Consider the following 14,329-nt stretch of genomic DNA (forward strand, 5'->3'; position numbering starts at 1 on the left):
GTAACTCTCACAGTAAAGAAAGATTTCCTTTAACTTCAAAGTTTCAGTTTCACTTCAGCTTGGAGGAACATGAACTCATGACCCTGAGATCATGACCTGATCTGGGATCAAGAGTCAAAGACAACAAACCGAGCCACCTGGGCGCCCCTTACTTCAATTTCTTTTCTGATAATTTCAAGTAAACCTAAACTCTGGTATATAAAAATACCTAGTATGTTATGATCTTATTTTTGTCTATCTATTCATCCATCTTGCTCTATACACGAATAGATGATTATGATGTTTCATCAATACTTGTTTGGATTGGTGGAATGTGGGGTAATGTTTTTTTCCATTTTCTTTTCTATATTGCTCTAATTTTGAGCTGTAATCACATATCATGACAAAAACAGTAACTTTTAAAAATAATAATACTTAAAACTCAACAAAAGTAGTTATGTGTAACTCAAGAGTACCTCATTGAATGGATGGCTACCAAAAGCAATGTCTTGAAGAATTTTGGGAGAATCTCCCAGATGGTCATATCTGTAAGTGAGGTCCACTGGGCTGCCAATAAGGGCCACTTTTAAGTCATTGTGAAGCCAGCTGAAATAAAAACAACAAAATTTTTAGAGCTAAATTACTAAATTAGGATAGTCACCAGTCTCATCAATGCTAGGGGCTACATCTATTTATGTTACAAATGTTAAAAGCACAAAACAGTCACAGAACATTTAGCCTTAATAAACAGAAATTACTGTGTACCTTTCAAAATAATAGTGTTGTAAAAATCCACACCAAGTCAGTGAATTTGCTGTGTAAGAATGCGAACCCTTGGGACGCCTGGGTGGCTTGGCAGTTGAGCGTCTGCCTTTGGCACAGGGCGTGATCCCGGGGTTCAGTCCCACATCGGGCTCCTTGTGGGGAGTCCGCTTCTCCCTCGGCCTGTCTCTGCATCTCTCTCTCTGTCTCTCATGAATAAGTAAATAAAATCTTAAAAAATAAAATGCTAACCCTAATCGAGCTACCAAAACTTTCATTTTAGAATAAATGTTATGTAATTTTTATTTTGCTACATTTACACAGCAGAGTCAATTATCTAATTATCCATTCAGGTAATTTAAATATAGTTAATGAATATAAACTACATCACTCATATTTATTCTCTTTGGGAAGTATGGATCTAGCTCTTTTAAAACTAGTTACAAATGTGGTGACCATATATTCTGTTTCTCTGAGATAGTGTTGGTTTTTATCTGTATCCTGCAGTATTAACAATTCCCCCTTGGGACACCTGGGTGGCTCAGCGTCTTGCCTTTGGCAAGACGCTGGGGCTCTGGGATCGAGTCCTGCATGGAGCCTGCTTCTCCCTCTGCCTCTCTCTCTCTGTGTCTCTCATGATTAAATAAATAAAAATCTTAAAAAAAAAAAAATTGCCCCTTTCACTCTCAATAGTGTCACAGTATAAACAATAAATTATGCCAACCTATTCATGAGTCTCTAAGATATGAAAAGATGGAGATATTCTACAAAACAATTGCCTGTGCTCTACAAAAAAAATGTCAAAAAAGAAAACTGAAGAGTCATGACACTAACTGCAATGTGTTACCGGAGACTGGACCCTAGACAGGAAGAAAATCATTATAAAAGAAATTATAGAAAAATTGGTGCATCTTGAATTACTTCAAAATAAGAAGACAAAGTAATAAGTTTGGCAGGAGGAGAGGGAGGGAACAGATCTGTTAGAAGCTGCACTCCAATTATCTTTTGGAGTCTTATTCCCATGAACACTATTAGGAATTAACTAAAAGAGTAACTTTTCGGATGTAAGCCAAGTTATTATATAAACATTTTTAAATCCCTGAATATTACTAACCTCTTTCGAATTCTAGCATTAAATAGTGGTGCCTCAAAACGTGGATTTGTACCAACCAGAAGGACAACATCTGCTTCTTCCACACCAGCAATTGTAGTATTAAGAAGATAATTGGAACGCAAATCTGTGCTAGAAATAAATAAAAATACAGGTTTACTTCAAAACTAATACACAATACCAATCCATGCAATATTCTCATGTCAACAAACCCATGGTATTCCCAGACAATACATTATTATGAAGTATTTCTAAATTACATCAAAGTTTCAGATACTTTTTAAAAAAAGATTTACTTGAGGGCAGTGCGGTTTAGTGCCTATCTTTGGCCCAGGGTGTGATCCTGGAGTCCCGGGATTGAGTCCCGCGTTGGGCTACCCGCATAGAGCCTGCTTCTCCCTCTGCCTGTGTCTCTGTGCAGCCCACCCCCCCGCCATGTCTATCATGAATAAATAAATAAAATCTTAAAAAAAAAAAAAAAAGGTTTATTTGAGACAGCATGCGCATGCAAGCAGGGGAAGGGGCAGAGGGAGACAAGCAGATGGTGGGCATACTTGGGGCTCAATCCCAGGACCCTGAGATCATGACCTGAGCCAAAATCAAGAGTTGGATGGTTAATGGACTGAGCCACCCAGGCACAATTCAGATACTTACTAATAACTGGATTACTTCAGTTATTAATTACTCCAGTTATTAATTACTAATCGTTCCTGGCTTGACTTTGGTCTCTACATGAAAAGACTCTGGTGGGTATGATGGAAAATCCAAGCTGTCACATATCATTTATTAATGCCACAGATGTACTTATTTATTTTTTTAAGTAAACTCTACTACCAACATGGGCTTGAACTTAGAAACCCAAGATTAAGAGTCACCCACTCTACCAACTGAGCCAGCCAGGCGCACCAGATATATTGATTTTTTAAATTCATTCATTCATTCATTCATTCATTCATTCATTCATTCATTCATTCATTTCCAGACACACCGAGTGGCAGAGAGATAGAGGGAGAAGGGAAAAACAGGCTCCTCGCAGGGAGCCCAATGTAGGACTCCATCCCCAGACAGGGATCACATCCTGAGCCACCCAGGCATCCCAGATGTATTGATTTATACACAACTTGTATAACAACAACCACAACAACAACAAAGCAAGCCTACATGCTAGCTTCATAGTTCTCACCCAGCTCCTGCAGTGGGGAAGACCTCTTCTGTGCACAAAGTGTCAGAGTCCACTCTATTAAGCAAATCTTTAAGAGCTACTAGGGCTTCAGCATCCACCAAGCCACCTGCAATTGCTGCTACATCCTTGCCTTGAAAACTCTGCAACTAGAAACAGATGAAAAGAGTATCACCAAAAAACTTCCATTCAGCAAAGACCACTCTTCAGAAAACAAAACAACAGTCATTTTAAGGTATTAAAAAAAGCAATGAACTTTTGACTAATTGACTAATTATTAACCTAAAGTGAGAAGCAAAGGTCTATGTGAGGCCAAGACTAATAATACCACCAGCTTGGAGGAAAGGTATTTGTTTTAAATTAGGAACAAATGGGCCTCATGATGAGGTTTGGAGGATGAAGACTGTGAATTACAGTTAAAGCTTGTTCCGAAGTATCTACCATTCCCTCAAGCCCTTTGTGTACACGGCCTTTCTGTGACTAGAAAGCCATTCCTGGGCAGCCCGGGTGGCTCAGCGGTTTAGCGCCGCCTTCAGCCCGGGGTGTGATCCCGGAGACCCAGGATGGAGTCCCACGTTGGGCTCCCTGCATAGGACCTGCTTCTCCCTCTGCCTCTCTCTGTGTGTCTCTCATGAATAAATAAATAAATAAAATCTTTAAAAAAAAAAAAAAAAAAAAGAAAGAAAGAAACCATTCCCTACATTTTTGCTGACAAGTTTGCATTCATTCTTAGACTTTGTCTGAGTCACCTTATGTAGAAAGACATCTCTGACATGCTAGCCTGGTTAGGCACCCCTCTCAATGCTCTCTCAGACATCACTTCCTGCACGATTCCCCATAGTAGCACATGATATTTGACTATGCATCTTTCCCTACTACAAGATTGTGGGAAGAAGGGGACCATGTGTTAGTGGTCTCTACATCCCTATTTCTAGCATGATGTCTGTCTGGCATGTGGTTCAGACATAAAAATAAATGTTTATTAAATGGAAGGCAATCTTGATAAGAGGAAAGAAGTGAAGAGACACATATCCCCCTCTTTGCTACAAAGATATTCCTTGAAAATCACAAATAATATATACTCTGTATTTCAATTTTTTACCATTCCAGCTACACGAGAGAGTGCATCCTCCCAGGTGGTATAGGTTAAAAGCCCCTTTTCGTTTCTGACCATCGGCTCAGTAAGTCTTTGACGTTTTAGCCCATCATAGGCAAATCTAGATAACAGAAATTACACCATTTGTGGAATTCTGAAGAGGCAACTTATAGTTTTCAAATTTAAAGTCTAAAAAAATATTATTTAAATATAATACCTGTTAAAATGTCAAATAAACTGACAAATACTTGGACACAAATAATTACTCCCAAGTTTTTTAAAGAATATTTTTTGATCATCTAAAACTAAAACATCATCTAAAAAGTGATTTGTATTCAGCTACCTGAATAATCTTAAGATCATAACACAAAAAAATTTGATAGCTGAAGAAGCCAAATCATTTTTATTTAAAAAATTTGAATATCGCGATGTTTTATCAAAATTATGATGTGCAAACTCAAGTGCCTTTTTCCAATGAACAAACTGGAACAGATTAAATATCTTAACCCATTTCAATTTTTCCATCTGGGAGGAAAAATGGTATTTGTCAAAGTTAATATGAAAGCCTGCAATATGAATGTCAGTTTTGTCCAATTCTCCTTATAAACAGTCCAGATTTCAGTAGTCTACATTTATTAACTAATTTGCAATTATTAAAACAGTATTTTATAGTGAAAATTACCATAAAATACACTTTAAATCAATCACAGAAGTTAAGGAAAACAATGCAGCATATACCTGGTTTTATCAGAGATCCACTCTTCATTGATGTCCTCATGCATTCTTGGCAAAATCCTCATCACCTCTCCTGTTCTTGTGCTTACCACAATATTACTTCCAACCGCATCCATGACATCAATGGATTCCGTCTTTCTGAGAAAATAAACACATAGATTTAGTATGCTGATTTTGGCAATAAGAACAAAGCTTCTGTCACCTGACTTATCAAAAAAAAAATTTTTACAATGACTTGCTTTTTTGAATTTCTAAAAATAATGGGACCCAGAGAAATTGCCATTAAAAAAATATCCTCATCTTTGACTACCTCACACAAATTTCTACTGTAAAAAAAAAGGTTTAGGGTCTTCTGGGTGGCTCGGTTGGTTGGGTGTCTGACTGCTGATTTTGACTCAGGTCATGATCTCAGGATAGTGTGTGCAGAGTCTGCTCTCCCTCTGCTTCTCCCTGCAATCACTTGTGCACACTCATGTTCTCTCTCTTATAAATAAATAAAATTTTAAAAAAACAAATAAAGCTTTAGAGACTGTTCTCTGATACAAAAGCCAATGGTGGGGGTCCCTGGGTGGCTCAATGGTTTAGTGCCTGCCTTCAGCCCAGGGTGTGATCCTGGAGACCTGGGATCGAGTCCCATGTCGGGCTCCCTACATGGAGCCTGCTTCTCCCTCTGCTTGTGTCTCTGCCTCTCTCTCTTTCTCTCTCTGTGTCTCTCATGAATAAATAAATAAAATCGTAAAAACAAAAAACAAACAAACAAAAAAAACAAAAGCCAATGGTAAGGGTTCCAAATGGCCAAATCTGGGAAATATGACTATCAAAATAAGTAACAAGAGGGTAAGATTTCTGGTATAACTGATTAAAAAGCCCCACAAATCTTCCTACAAAAAAGCAAAACTAAAACTAAAACTTTTGTTAATTTAAAACTAAATTAACAAAAACAACCAATTCAGCACTTTGGAAGTTACCAAAGGCATACGCCACCATGAGAAGCTTTTATGCAAGGCAAAACTACTGAACTTCAAGTAAGAAGGGTGGAAATCAGTGGTAGTGTGGCTTGGGGCCTGTTCTCATCCCCTTCCCTCCCACCTTGAACAGGTTCTATCAGGCTAGGGTAAGCTATAGAGATGGAAGTTCTTTTCTGCTTGCATTATGGGGGTCTTAAAAGAAAAAGAGAAAAATCTCTACTTAAACACCTCAGCTACGGGTAGCTCAGGTGGCTCAGCAGTTGAGCGCCACCTTCAGGCCAGGGCCTGATCCTGGAGACCCTGGATGGAGTCCCACGTCGGGCTCCCTGCATTGAGCCTGCTTCTCCCTCTGCCTGTGTCTCTGCCTCTCTCTCTCTCTCCTCTCTGTGTATTCTCATGAATAAATAAATAAAATCTTAAAAAAAAAAAATCTCAGGTACATACTGTGCCCCATCCCCGTAATCCTTTAATATACATAAATACGTGGTTAAAAACCTAGAATTCTAAGATATTCTCATATACTCCAGTGGAAGTTTAAAAACAGGAGGGTAATTTAATGATATATTTCTAGGACCTTAAAAATATTCAAACTCATTGCAACTACCTACTCCACTTCTCAGTTTAGTAAGAAGAATCAGAGATATAGGGACTCCCGGGTGGCTCAGTCAGTTAAGCGTCTGCCTTTGGCTCAGGTCATCATCCCAGGCTCCTAGGATCAGGGTCCAGGGATGGAGCCCCCTTATTGAGCTCCTTGTTTTGCAGGGAGCCTGCTTCTCCCTCTCCCTCTGCCTGCCACTCTCCCTGCTTGTGCGCTCACTCTCTGTCAAATAAAAAAAATAAAATAAATCAGAGATATGTAAGAAAATTTTTAACAATTTTTTTTAAAGATTTTATTCATTTATTTGAGATGGGGCGGGGGGAGGGGAGAGTGAGACAGAGAGAGAGAAAGCTAGGAGAGGGAGAGAAAATTTGAAGCACTCTGTGCTGAGCACAGAGCCGGATGTGGGGCTTGGTCTCACAAACCTTGAGCCAAAGCTAAGAGTTGGATGCTAAACTGACTGAGCTACCTGGCACCACAATAACAATTTTTACCACAGATTTACAACTATACAGAAACAAACTAAATGTCTGATAATAGGAACTGACTAAAATATATCTGCACATGGTTGAAAACATACAATGAGGAGACTATCTTTTAAAAATCAAGCTCATTTTACTCTTTGAAAGATCAAGTGAATAAAATAATTGTGTGGTTAAGTACTTGGGAATTAATTTCCAAGAAAACTATAATTGATTTACACAGGTTCACCCTGTCCTTTAATCTATCTACTTACCGTCCAGTAAGAGGATTGTACTTAAATACATAAAAACTTAGCAGACCAAAACAATCAGAATATAGGAAGGACATGAATCTTAAATTTTTTTGAACAATGGTCAATTAAAGGACAAAAAACAAATTATCAAAAAATCAACAATGAATACCTTGTTTCCCAAGGGCGGGCAGTAAAAGCATAGGGCTTAGAGGTCAGGGCACCTACAGGGCAGATGTCAATGATATTGCCAGACAGTTCAGACATGAACATCTTTTCAATGTACGTGCCAACCTGCATATCATTTCCTCTGCCTGTTGTTCCCAAATCATCTACTCCTGCAATCTCACTTGCAAACCTGCAAGGTAAAAATGTACTGTCAAATGGTCAAATCCAGCAAAATTACCTCCTTTCCTATCTATGATCACAAAGAGATAATGATTTTCAAAACACTAAAAACACACAAGTATATTTTCAAAGGTAAACAGTCCTTGAATAAAAGAGAGTTCAATAAATGTTTGTATGTTAGTTAATTGCAGTGTAACACACAGAAAATTGCACAAATCACCTATATAGCTCAACAAGTTATCAGAGTGAATGCTTACAGCTTTTGATTTGTAAATTCAATGCAAAGTGATATTTATTGAAAGCGATCAATTCATTTTATTTACTTATGCAGGAAACATTAAAAACATGCCTCTTCTCCCACCAAAAAATGTTGCCATTTTTTCTATTGTTGTTATTCCATCAAATTTGTGAATATTAAGTATGTGAATGATATTCCAGAAGATAGAAGGAAAATCATTACCTGATGCAGCGAGTACACTGTATACATCTAGTCATAATGGTCTTTACCAATGGTCCAATGTTTTTGTCCTCCACAGCACGTTTTCCCTCTAAAAATCGGCTCCTATCACTTCCAAACATCATGGATTGGTCCTTAAGTAGATTGAGAGAATTAATCTAATGCTGCTAGTGAAATCAAAACCGGAGACAACCAAAAAAGATTTATGAAGTTAGACGACATACCTGCAGATCACATTCACCTCCCTGGTCACAAATAGGACAGTCCAGTGGGTGATTTGCTAACAAGAACTCCATCACACCTTCTCTGTATGGAAAATTTTAATATGTAAAATGATATTGTATCATCCTTTCATATAGTATTAAACTTGCATTTATTATCAGAAATGCCAATGCAATCATCATTCTAGTATTAGACACAATCTAAAAAAATGTTTATATAAGTCTAGGAATAAAATATCATTATAGAACATAGAAAATTATGACTGTTAACAATACAAAATTACCCAAAGTTGCTGAATGGTCTTCAGAAATCATTCACATTAATTCAAAATAAAAACAAATGCACAGCAAAAAGAAATATAATCAGTGCCTATACAATATAGTAACATGTTACTGAAATAATCTCAGTTCAATAAGCCCCAGATTCATTATTCATCACAAGTTGAAAAAGTTACTAAATAAGAGCTGTTAGTGCTAATTCCATTCTAGGCTCAAAACCATGAACACCTGGCTTAACCTCCTTACTGTGTACTTATTTCCAATGCTCCTATGAGCCCAACCTGCCAACTTTTTCAGAGCTTTTTACTGAATTTTTCATCTATAGGAGGTCTAAATTCTGAAATGAGCAATTTTCCGCTATAGGAAAAGTTATTATGCTAAGTAACATTAAAGTACCTGGCTTTCTTAGATTTCTCTGAGTTTGTTAGGATATTCCAACCTTTCATTACTGGCATGGCACAAGCAGCTACAACCTGGAATTTCAATAAAAAAAAACCTTTAAGTACTTATATTTACTTATAATTATAAGCAACCCAATATATAAAAACATTAAATCATACATTTGAAAAGAAGCAAAGAACAGTACTGTTGAAGACTCTATTTTTCAGTTTTCATATTCACAATATGATAATCTGACACTTTATATTTCACTTAGAAAAAAATAAGACATCATACTTCTAAATTCTATTCTCAGGACTCCTGGATGGCTCAGCAGTTAAGTGTGTCTGCCTTGGGCTCAGGGTGTGATCCTGGAGTACCAGGATGGAGTCCCACATCAGGCTCCCTGTATGGAGCCTGCTTATCTCTCTGCCTGTGTCTCTGCCTCTCTCTTTCTGTGTCTCCATGAATAAATAAATAAATAAATAAATAAATAAATAAATAAATAAATAAATAAATAAATAAATAAATATTATTTAATAAATAATAAATATTTATTAAAAAATAAATAACTGTTTTGATTAGCAGGTACTAAATTAGAACTGTATGAGACAAAATGAAATTAAACTGAAAGTGAACCTCTTCACTGCAATCCCTTTCTCTAGTGAAAATGGAATGGCACTTTCAATGTGCTGCTTGGCAACTCTGCATCTTAGCTATGTGTCACATAGCCATTTGGAAATACTGGAGCTATAAGAAATCACCTTTAATTTCTAAATCTGTTAGTTATACAGTGCTTGCATTTATAAAGCACTTTCATCAATGCATTTTCAGCTTTGAAATGAACAGACGCAATTGCATACAAACAAAAAAATAAATTTATAGATACAATTAAACGGGGTTAGGTTTCTCCACTACAACACTGGTTCTAAATAAAGTTTGCTGCAAGATTTAAGGTTTTCTACCTTCTACTGCATGGTATGGAATTTTAGGTATCAAGTACCTTAGGAGCTTTCTCAATTTCAACCAGGCACATCCTGCAGTTTCCAGCAATAGACAATCTTTCATGATAACAGAATCGAGGAATCTGCATGCCAACCTTCTCACAAGCCTAGAAGACAAAGAAAAAATTTTTTGCATTAGAATAACCTGACCTCATCCTTGTCTAAAACACAAAAGGAAAAAAGAAAAGGTCATCCCCACCTACTTTATTACTCCTGTTTATAAATATTTATAGCTTCATCCATTCTTCGTCCCTGAAGAGATTTCCCTCCTTCTTTGGTCTTTTTTTTTTTTTTTTTTTCTTTTTCCTTCTTTGGTCTTGATTTCTCCTACCCGTTTGCTCTGAAGCTGCCTCTTCCACAAACCTTATGCGGAAGAAACTGAATGAACCAACCTCTCAGACTGTGCTGAAGGTTTGACTATTTCCACTCTGAACCACTGTCAACAAAGACATCCCTTCAAACTCTTTCCCAGTGGTTGGCTTCATACTTGGACTTCCTCTTTGCTTCGCTTTCCTCCTTTGGATTAGATTCCATCTCACACTGTCTAGCTGGCTATGATCTGCTTCTATATTTGGTTCCATATACCCTACCTGAGGACTCCTATTTCCACTGTGGTTGAAGCTCTTCTCAGTTCACATATGCCTAGTATGGGGGATTAGTCCAGCCCTCCTAATTATCACTCCTCCTTCTCGAAGCCTATTCAAATTTCCCCTGGGGTTAGTTCTTCCATCTTTAGCCCTGGCTCTAAAGCAACTTCCTCAATTTCCAATGTTTTAACTACTTAGCAAATGTATGGAGTCTTGCTGTGTGCTAGATACAGAGTGTATAGTAAGTAAGAAGCAAGATCTTTCCTAACCTTCATACTAGCTCACATTGCAGATGATGATTATATCTAACCCCTTATTTGAGCTCTAACCACTTGCCACTTCTCCAAGCTTTAGACTTAAATAGGCATGCATATGTGTAGACAGTTAAAATTCAACCTATTTCTGTCTCCCATGATATATCCCCAAAAAAGCTAACAAAGCCTGAAACCACAAAAATCCCCCTGGTCCTCGTTGTTTCTAAAGGTCTGTCTGTCTACATCTCACTCTCCCTCGATCTATCCTCTCATTTTCATTCCCACTGTTACTATTTTAGGCCTTTCATTTTCTGCTCTACTAGCGCAAGATACTCCTTTGTCCCTCACACCAATCTTGTTATTCTCCAAACCAACATCCTCTACAGTCACTATACTACTACTTAACTGCCATGATACCTATTGATGGGTCAAACTATAAGCTCTTTAGCATGACATATATCTTCTTTCATGACTGGATCTCTCTATCAGAGTAATTTGATTTCCTGTTATCTCATCTTCTACATACAACTTATGTTCCAAAGATACCAAACTATTTGAAGCTTCTTTGTCCAAAGACAAACACTTATCCTTTAAAATCTCTTCAGTGATCACCTGAGATACCCCTAACATCTCTATCACCTCCTCTACCTGGCAAAAATACTCTCCACCAGACCCTGAACATATGTGCTTATTGCTTACATGTCTCTGTGCCTGGCAGACAGTCTAGAAGTGACTGCTAACATGAATAAGAGCATTTTAGCTTTTGACAATTTACAGATAGAATGAAACATCACTTCTCCATGACCAATTGTTAGTTCTGAAGGAATCTGGATAAATTACATATTCAGGGCATGAATTTAAGGACAAACTATCCTTGGGGTGCCTGGGTGGCTCAGCTGGTTAGGCATCTGCCTTCAGCTCAGGTCATGATCCCAGAGTCCTGGGATGGAGCCCCACAGTGGGCTCCCTGCTCAGCGGGGAATCGGCTTCTCCCTCTCCCTCTTCTCCTGGCTTGTGCATGCTCTCTCTCTCAAATAAATAAATAAAACCTGGAGGGAAAAAAAAGAAAAGAACAGACTACCCTCCATTTACCTGCTTTGTAGGACACATTCCTAGAAATATTACTAAAAACTGCGAAGTTACATAAAGTGAAAAGCATCAAGCAGGTTCACAACAAAGATTACCTTTTCCCAAAACTTACCTATATTAACTTATAATTTATTTTTGGTAACTTCAAATTTCTAATAGGTATTTACTTGGAAGGTAGAACTGAACAACAAAATAACTTATAATTCACTATGAAAGTCAGAAACAGATAAATGATAGCTCACTTTGAAATGCCAAGATTTTATTTTTTTAAATTTTTTATTTTTTTTGAAACGCCAAGATTTTAAATCCAACTTATTTTCAGGTAAATTTTATATAATTATAAAAATTTCATATAATTTTTCTATCTATAATTGTATTATGAGTATTTATCAAGGATCTTAAAAACTTTAGATGTAAACAGCCTAAAAGAAATAAACTGGTATTCTTTTAAAAACCAGAACACACGCAAAAATAAAGAATAAGAACATATGCCTACTTGGAGGACGGTAGTTCCTGGTTCCACCATGACAGACTGACCATCAACAAATACTTCAATTAAGTTGCTTGCTGTTGTAGCAGTTGTTCGAACTGACCATCAAAAGTATTGATATGAGAAATAAATTAACAGAGTTAAATTTATTATAGCAGAAGATAATGGATTAATTCTATAATCTACAAGCCTAAAATAGTAAACCTGTAAAATACTGAATTAGACAAAACTTTTCCAGTCCTGAATACCAGATAGAATATGGCTATCCACTTTTAGTGGTAGTTTAAGTTGAAACTTTTAATACTACTAAAAATATGTTCAAGGGAATACCACTTTTCAAAAGCAGCAGGACTGCTTTTTCCATTCTGGCACTGATACGCAGTTTCTACTACTTTCTATTCCATGACACCTTCTATAAACTGTTTAGTTCTATTTTAAAAATTACTCTAGCGGTGCCTGGGTAGCTCAGTCAGTTAAGCAGCCTACTCTTGATTTTGGCTCTGGTCATGATCTCAGGGTTGTGAGATCAAGCCCTCCATCACGCTCCCTGCTCTGTGAGGGAATCTGCTTGAGAGAGTCTCTCCTTCTGCCCCTCCCCCTGCTTGTATGCTCTCTCTCTAAAATACATAAATCTTAAAAAAAAAAAAAATTCTATTCAACTAAGACCATTTGTTTCTATTTTACTTAAAACAAGTTAGAGTTTAGGTCCTTTCAAGAAACATTCCGATAAACCAATCAATTTACAAAGACAGTAACTATAAATGCAAATAAAAATAAAATACTCACCACATCCTTTAGGAGACTTAGAAAGGCCTACTAAGGCCCTTCTTAGAGGTATCCTTAACATATTGCTAAGAATAAAATGAAGAAGAGTTTTATTATCATAGGAAAAAATAAAACCCTAATTACAAACTTTTTGGTAATAACTCCTAAGTTTTAAACACTTCTCACACCTCATTTCATTGAACATTCACAGGTCCTTATGTTTTCCCTCAAATTCTAGAGATGAGAATATTCAGTTCCAGAGAGATTAACTGACTTGTACAATGTTAAGGAGCTAGGAAGGAGCAACTAGTATATAAATCTATGTAAATGACAGTTTTGTGTTGTTTTCTTTAACTATCAACAAATGATCAAATGTAAAACACTACTCTATAGTAAGATAAATTCTAAGAATTACAGTGAGCTTACGACTAATACTATGTAAAATAATACCTACCTTTCTGCCTTCATTTCCTACCAATACTCATCCTAACATTCTGTGCTCTAAGCAGCTATCCACTAACTGCTTTTGAGATTCTGAGCTGGCTCACAAATACCAGCCTTTTAAACGTCTGGAGTGCCATTTTCTGTGCTTAATACATTTATCTTATAGATTTGCAATTATATGTCTGTTCTACCCTATTATGGACTTCTTGAATATTTCTGTCTTCAGTGCCTATTTCCAAGGCTGGTACACAGTAAGCTCTAAAACAGTGGTTCTCAAACCAGGGACAGTTTTGTTTCCCAGGGAACATCTGGCAACATTGGGACCCACTATGGTCACAACTAGGGGAAAGATACTATAGCATCTAGAGGGTAGAGGCCAGGGTGCTGCAAAACATCCTACAAAGCATAGGATGGTCTCCCATAATAAAAGTTTGTTGAATTACTAGAAGAAATTGGAGCGAATTATGTAACACCAATTAAAGATATACATAAGCAGAAAGCAAAGTTATCTGAACATTTAGAGTTTTTATACATTCACTTGATCATAAGGGCTAAGTACTGAACTTCTTTTGTCCACTCACTTGATCAAATGGGCTAAGCAACTAAATTATAATTTTTCACTTGAACCTTCTAAAAATGGAAATGTGATAATAATTTATCAACATGACTTTCAAAGGTCAAAAGAGTAGAAGATAGTACCTATATCTAACTTTTAAGCATGAAGTTTCACATACCTATTATAGAAAAGGTATAATTAAAAGCTTCATTAATTCACTTTAGTTAATTCATAAAATTCATTAATTCAGAACTTGTAACACTGAATTTGTACACATGAATTCTAACACCCACTACTGAGTAATTTTTTTGGTAAA

General features: G+C 36.7%; 1 protein-coding gene across 4 annotated transcripts in view; it reads right to left on the reverse strand.

The window, feature by feature from the left end:
- NDUFS1 (NADH:ubiquinone oxidoreductase core subunit S1) overlaps positions 1–14,329 on the reverse strand; it is a 33,007-nt gene that overhangs the window by 16,939 nt on the left and 1,739 nt on the right. For 3 of the 4 annotated variants that reach the window (XM_025442282.3, XM_035710929.2, XM_049106465.1), the window contains 12 exons: positions 13,035–13,099; positions 12,255–12,346; positions 9,828–9,935; positions 8,843–8,919; positions 8,171–8,252; positions 7,950–8,080; positions 7,314–7,499; positions 4,867–5,001; positions 4,135–4,249; positions 3,036–3,181; positions 1,856–1,984; positions 456–585 (listed from right to left, as the gene is read on the reverse strand). In XM_025442282.3, coding sequence (XP_025298067.1) covers positions 456–585; positions 1,856–1,984; positions 3,036–3,181; positions 4,135–4,249; positions 4,867–5,001; positions 7,314–7,499; positions 7,950–8,080; positions 8,171–8,252; positions 8,843–8,919; positions 9,828–9,935; positions 12,255–12,346; positions 13,035–13,095 — 1,392 coding nt within the window. In that variant the 5' untranslated portion in view covers positions 13,096–13,099. The remainder of the gene's footprint in view (positions 1–455; positions 586–1,855; positions 1,985–3,035; positions 3,182–4,134; positions 4,250–4,866; positions 5,002–7,313; positions 7,500–7,949; positions 8,081–8,170; positions 8,253–8,842; positions 8,920–9,827; positions 9,936–12,254; positions 12,347–13,034; positions 13,100–14,329) is intronic. The other variant, XM_035710930.2, reaches the window with a different exon arrangement.

This window comes from Canis lupus, chromosome 37 (genome assembly GCF_003254725.2).
Source record: "Canis lupus dingo isolate Sandy chromosome 37, ASM325472v2, whole genome shotgun sequence".
Taxonomy (NCBI): Eukaryota; Metazoa; Chordata; class Mammalia; order Carnivora; family Canidae; genus Canis; species Canis lupus.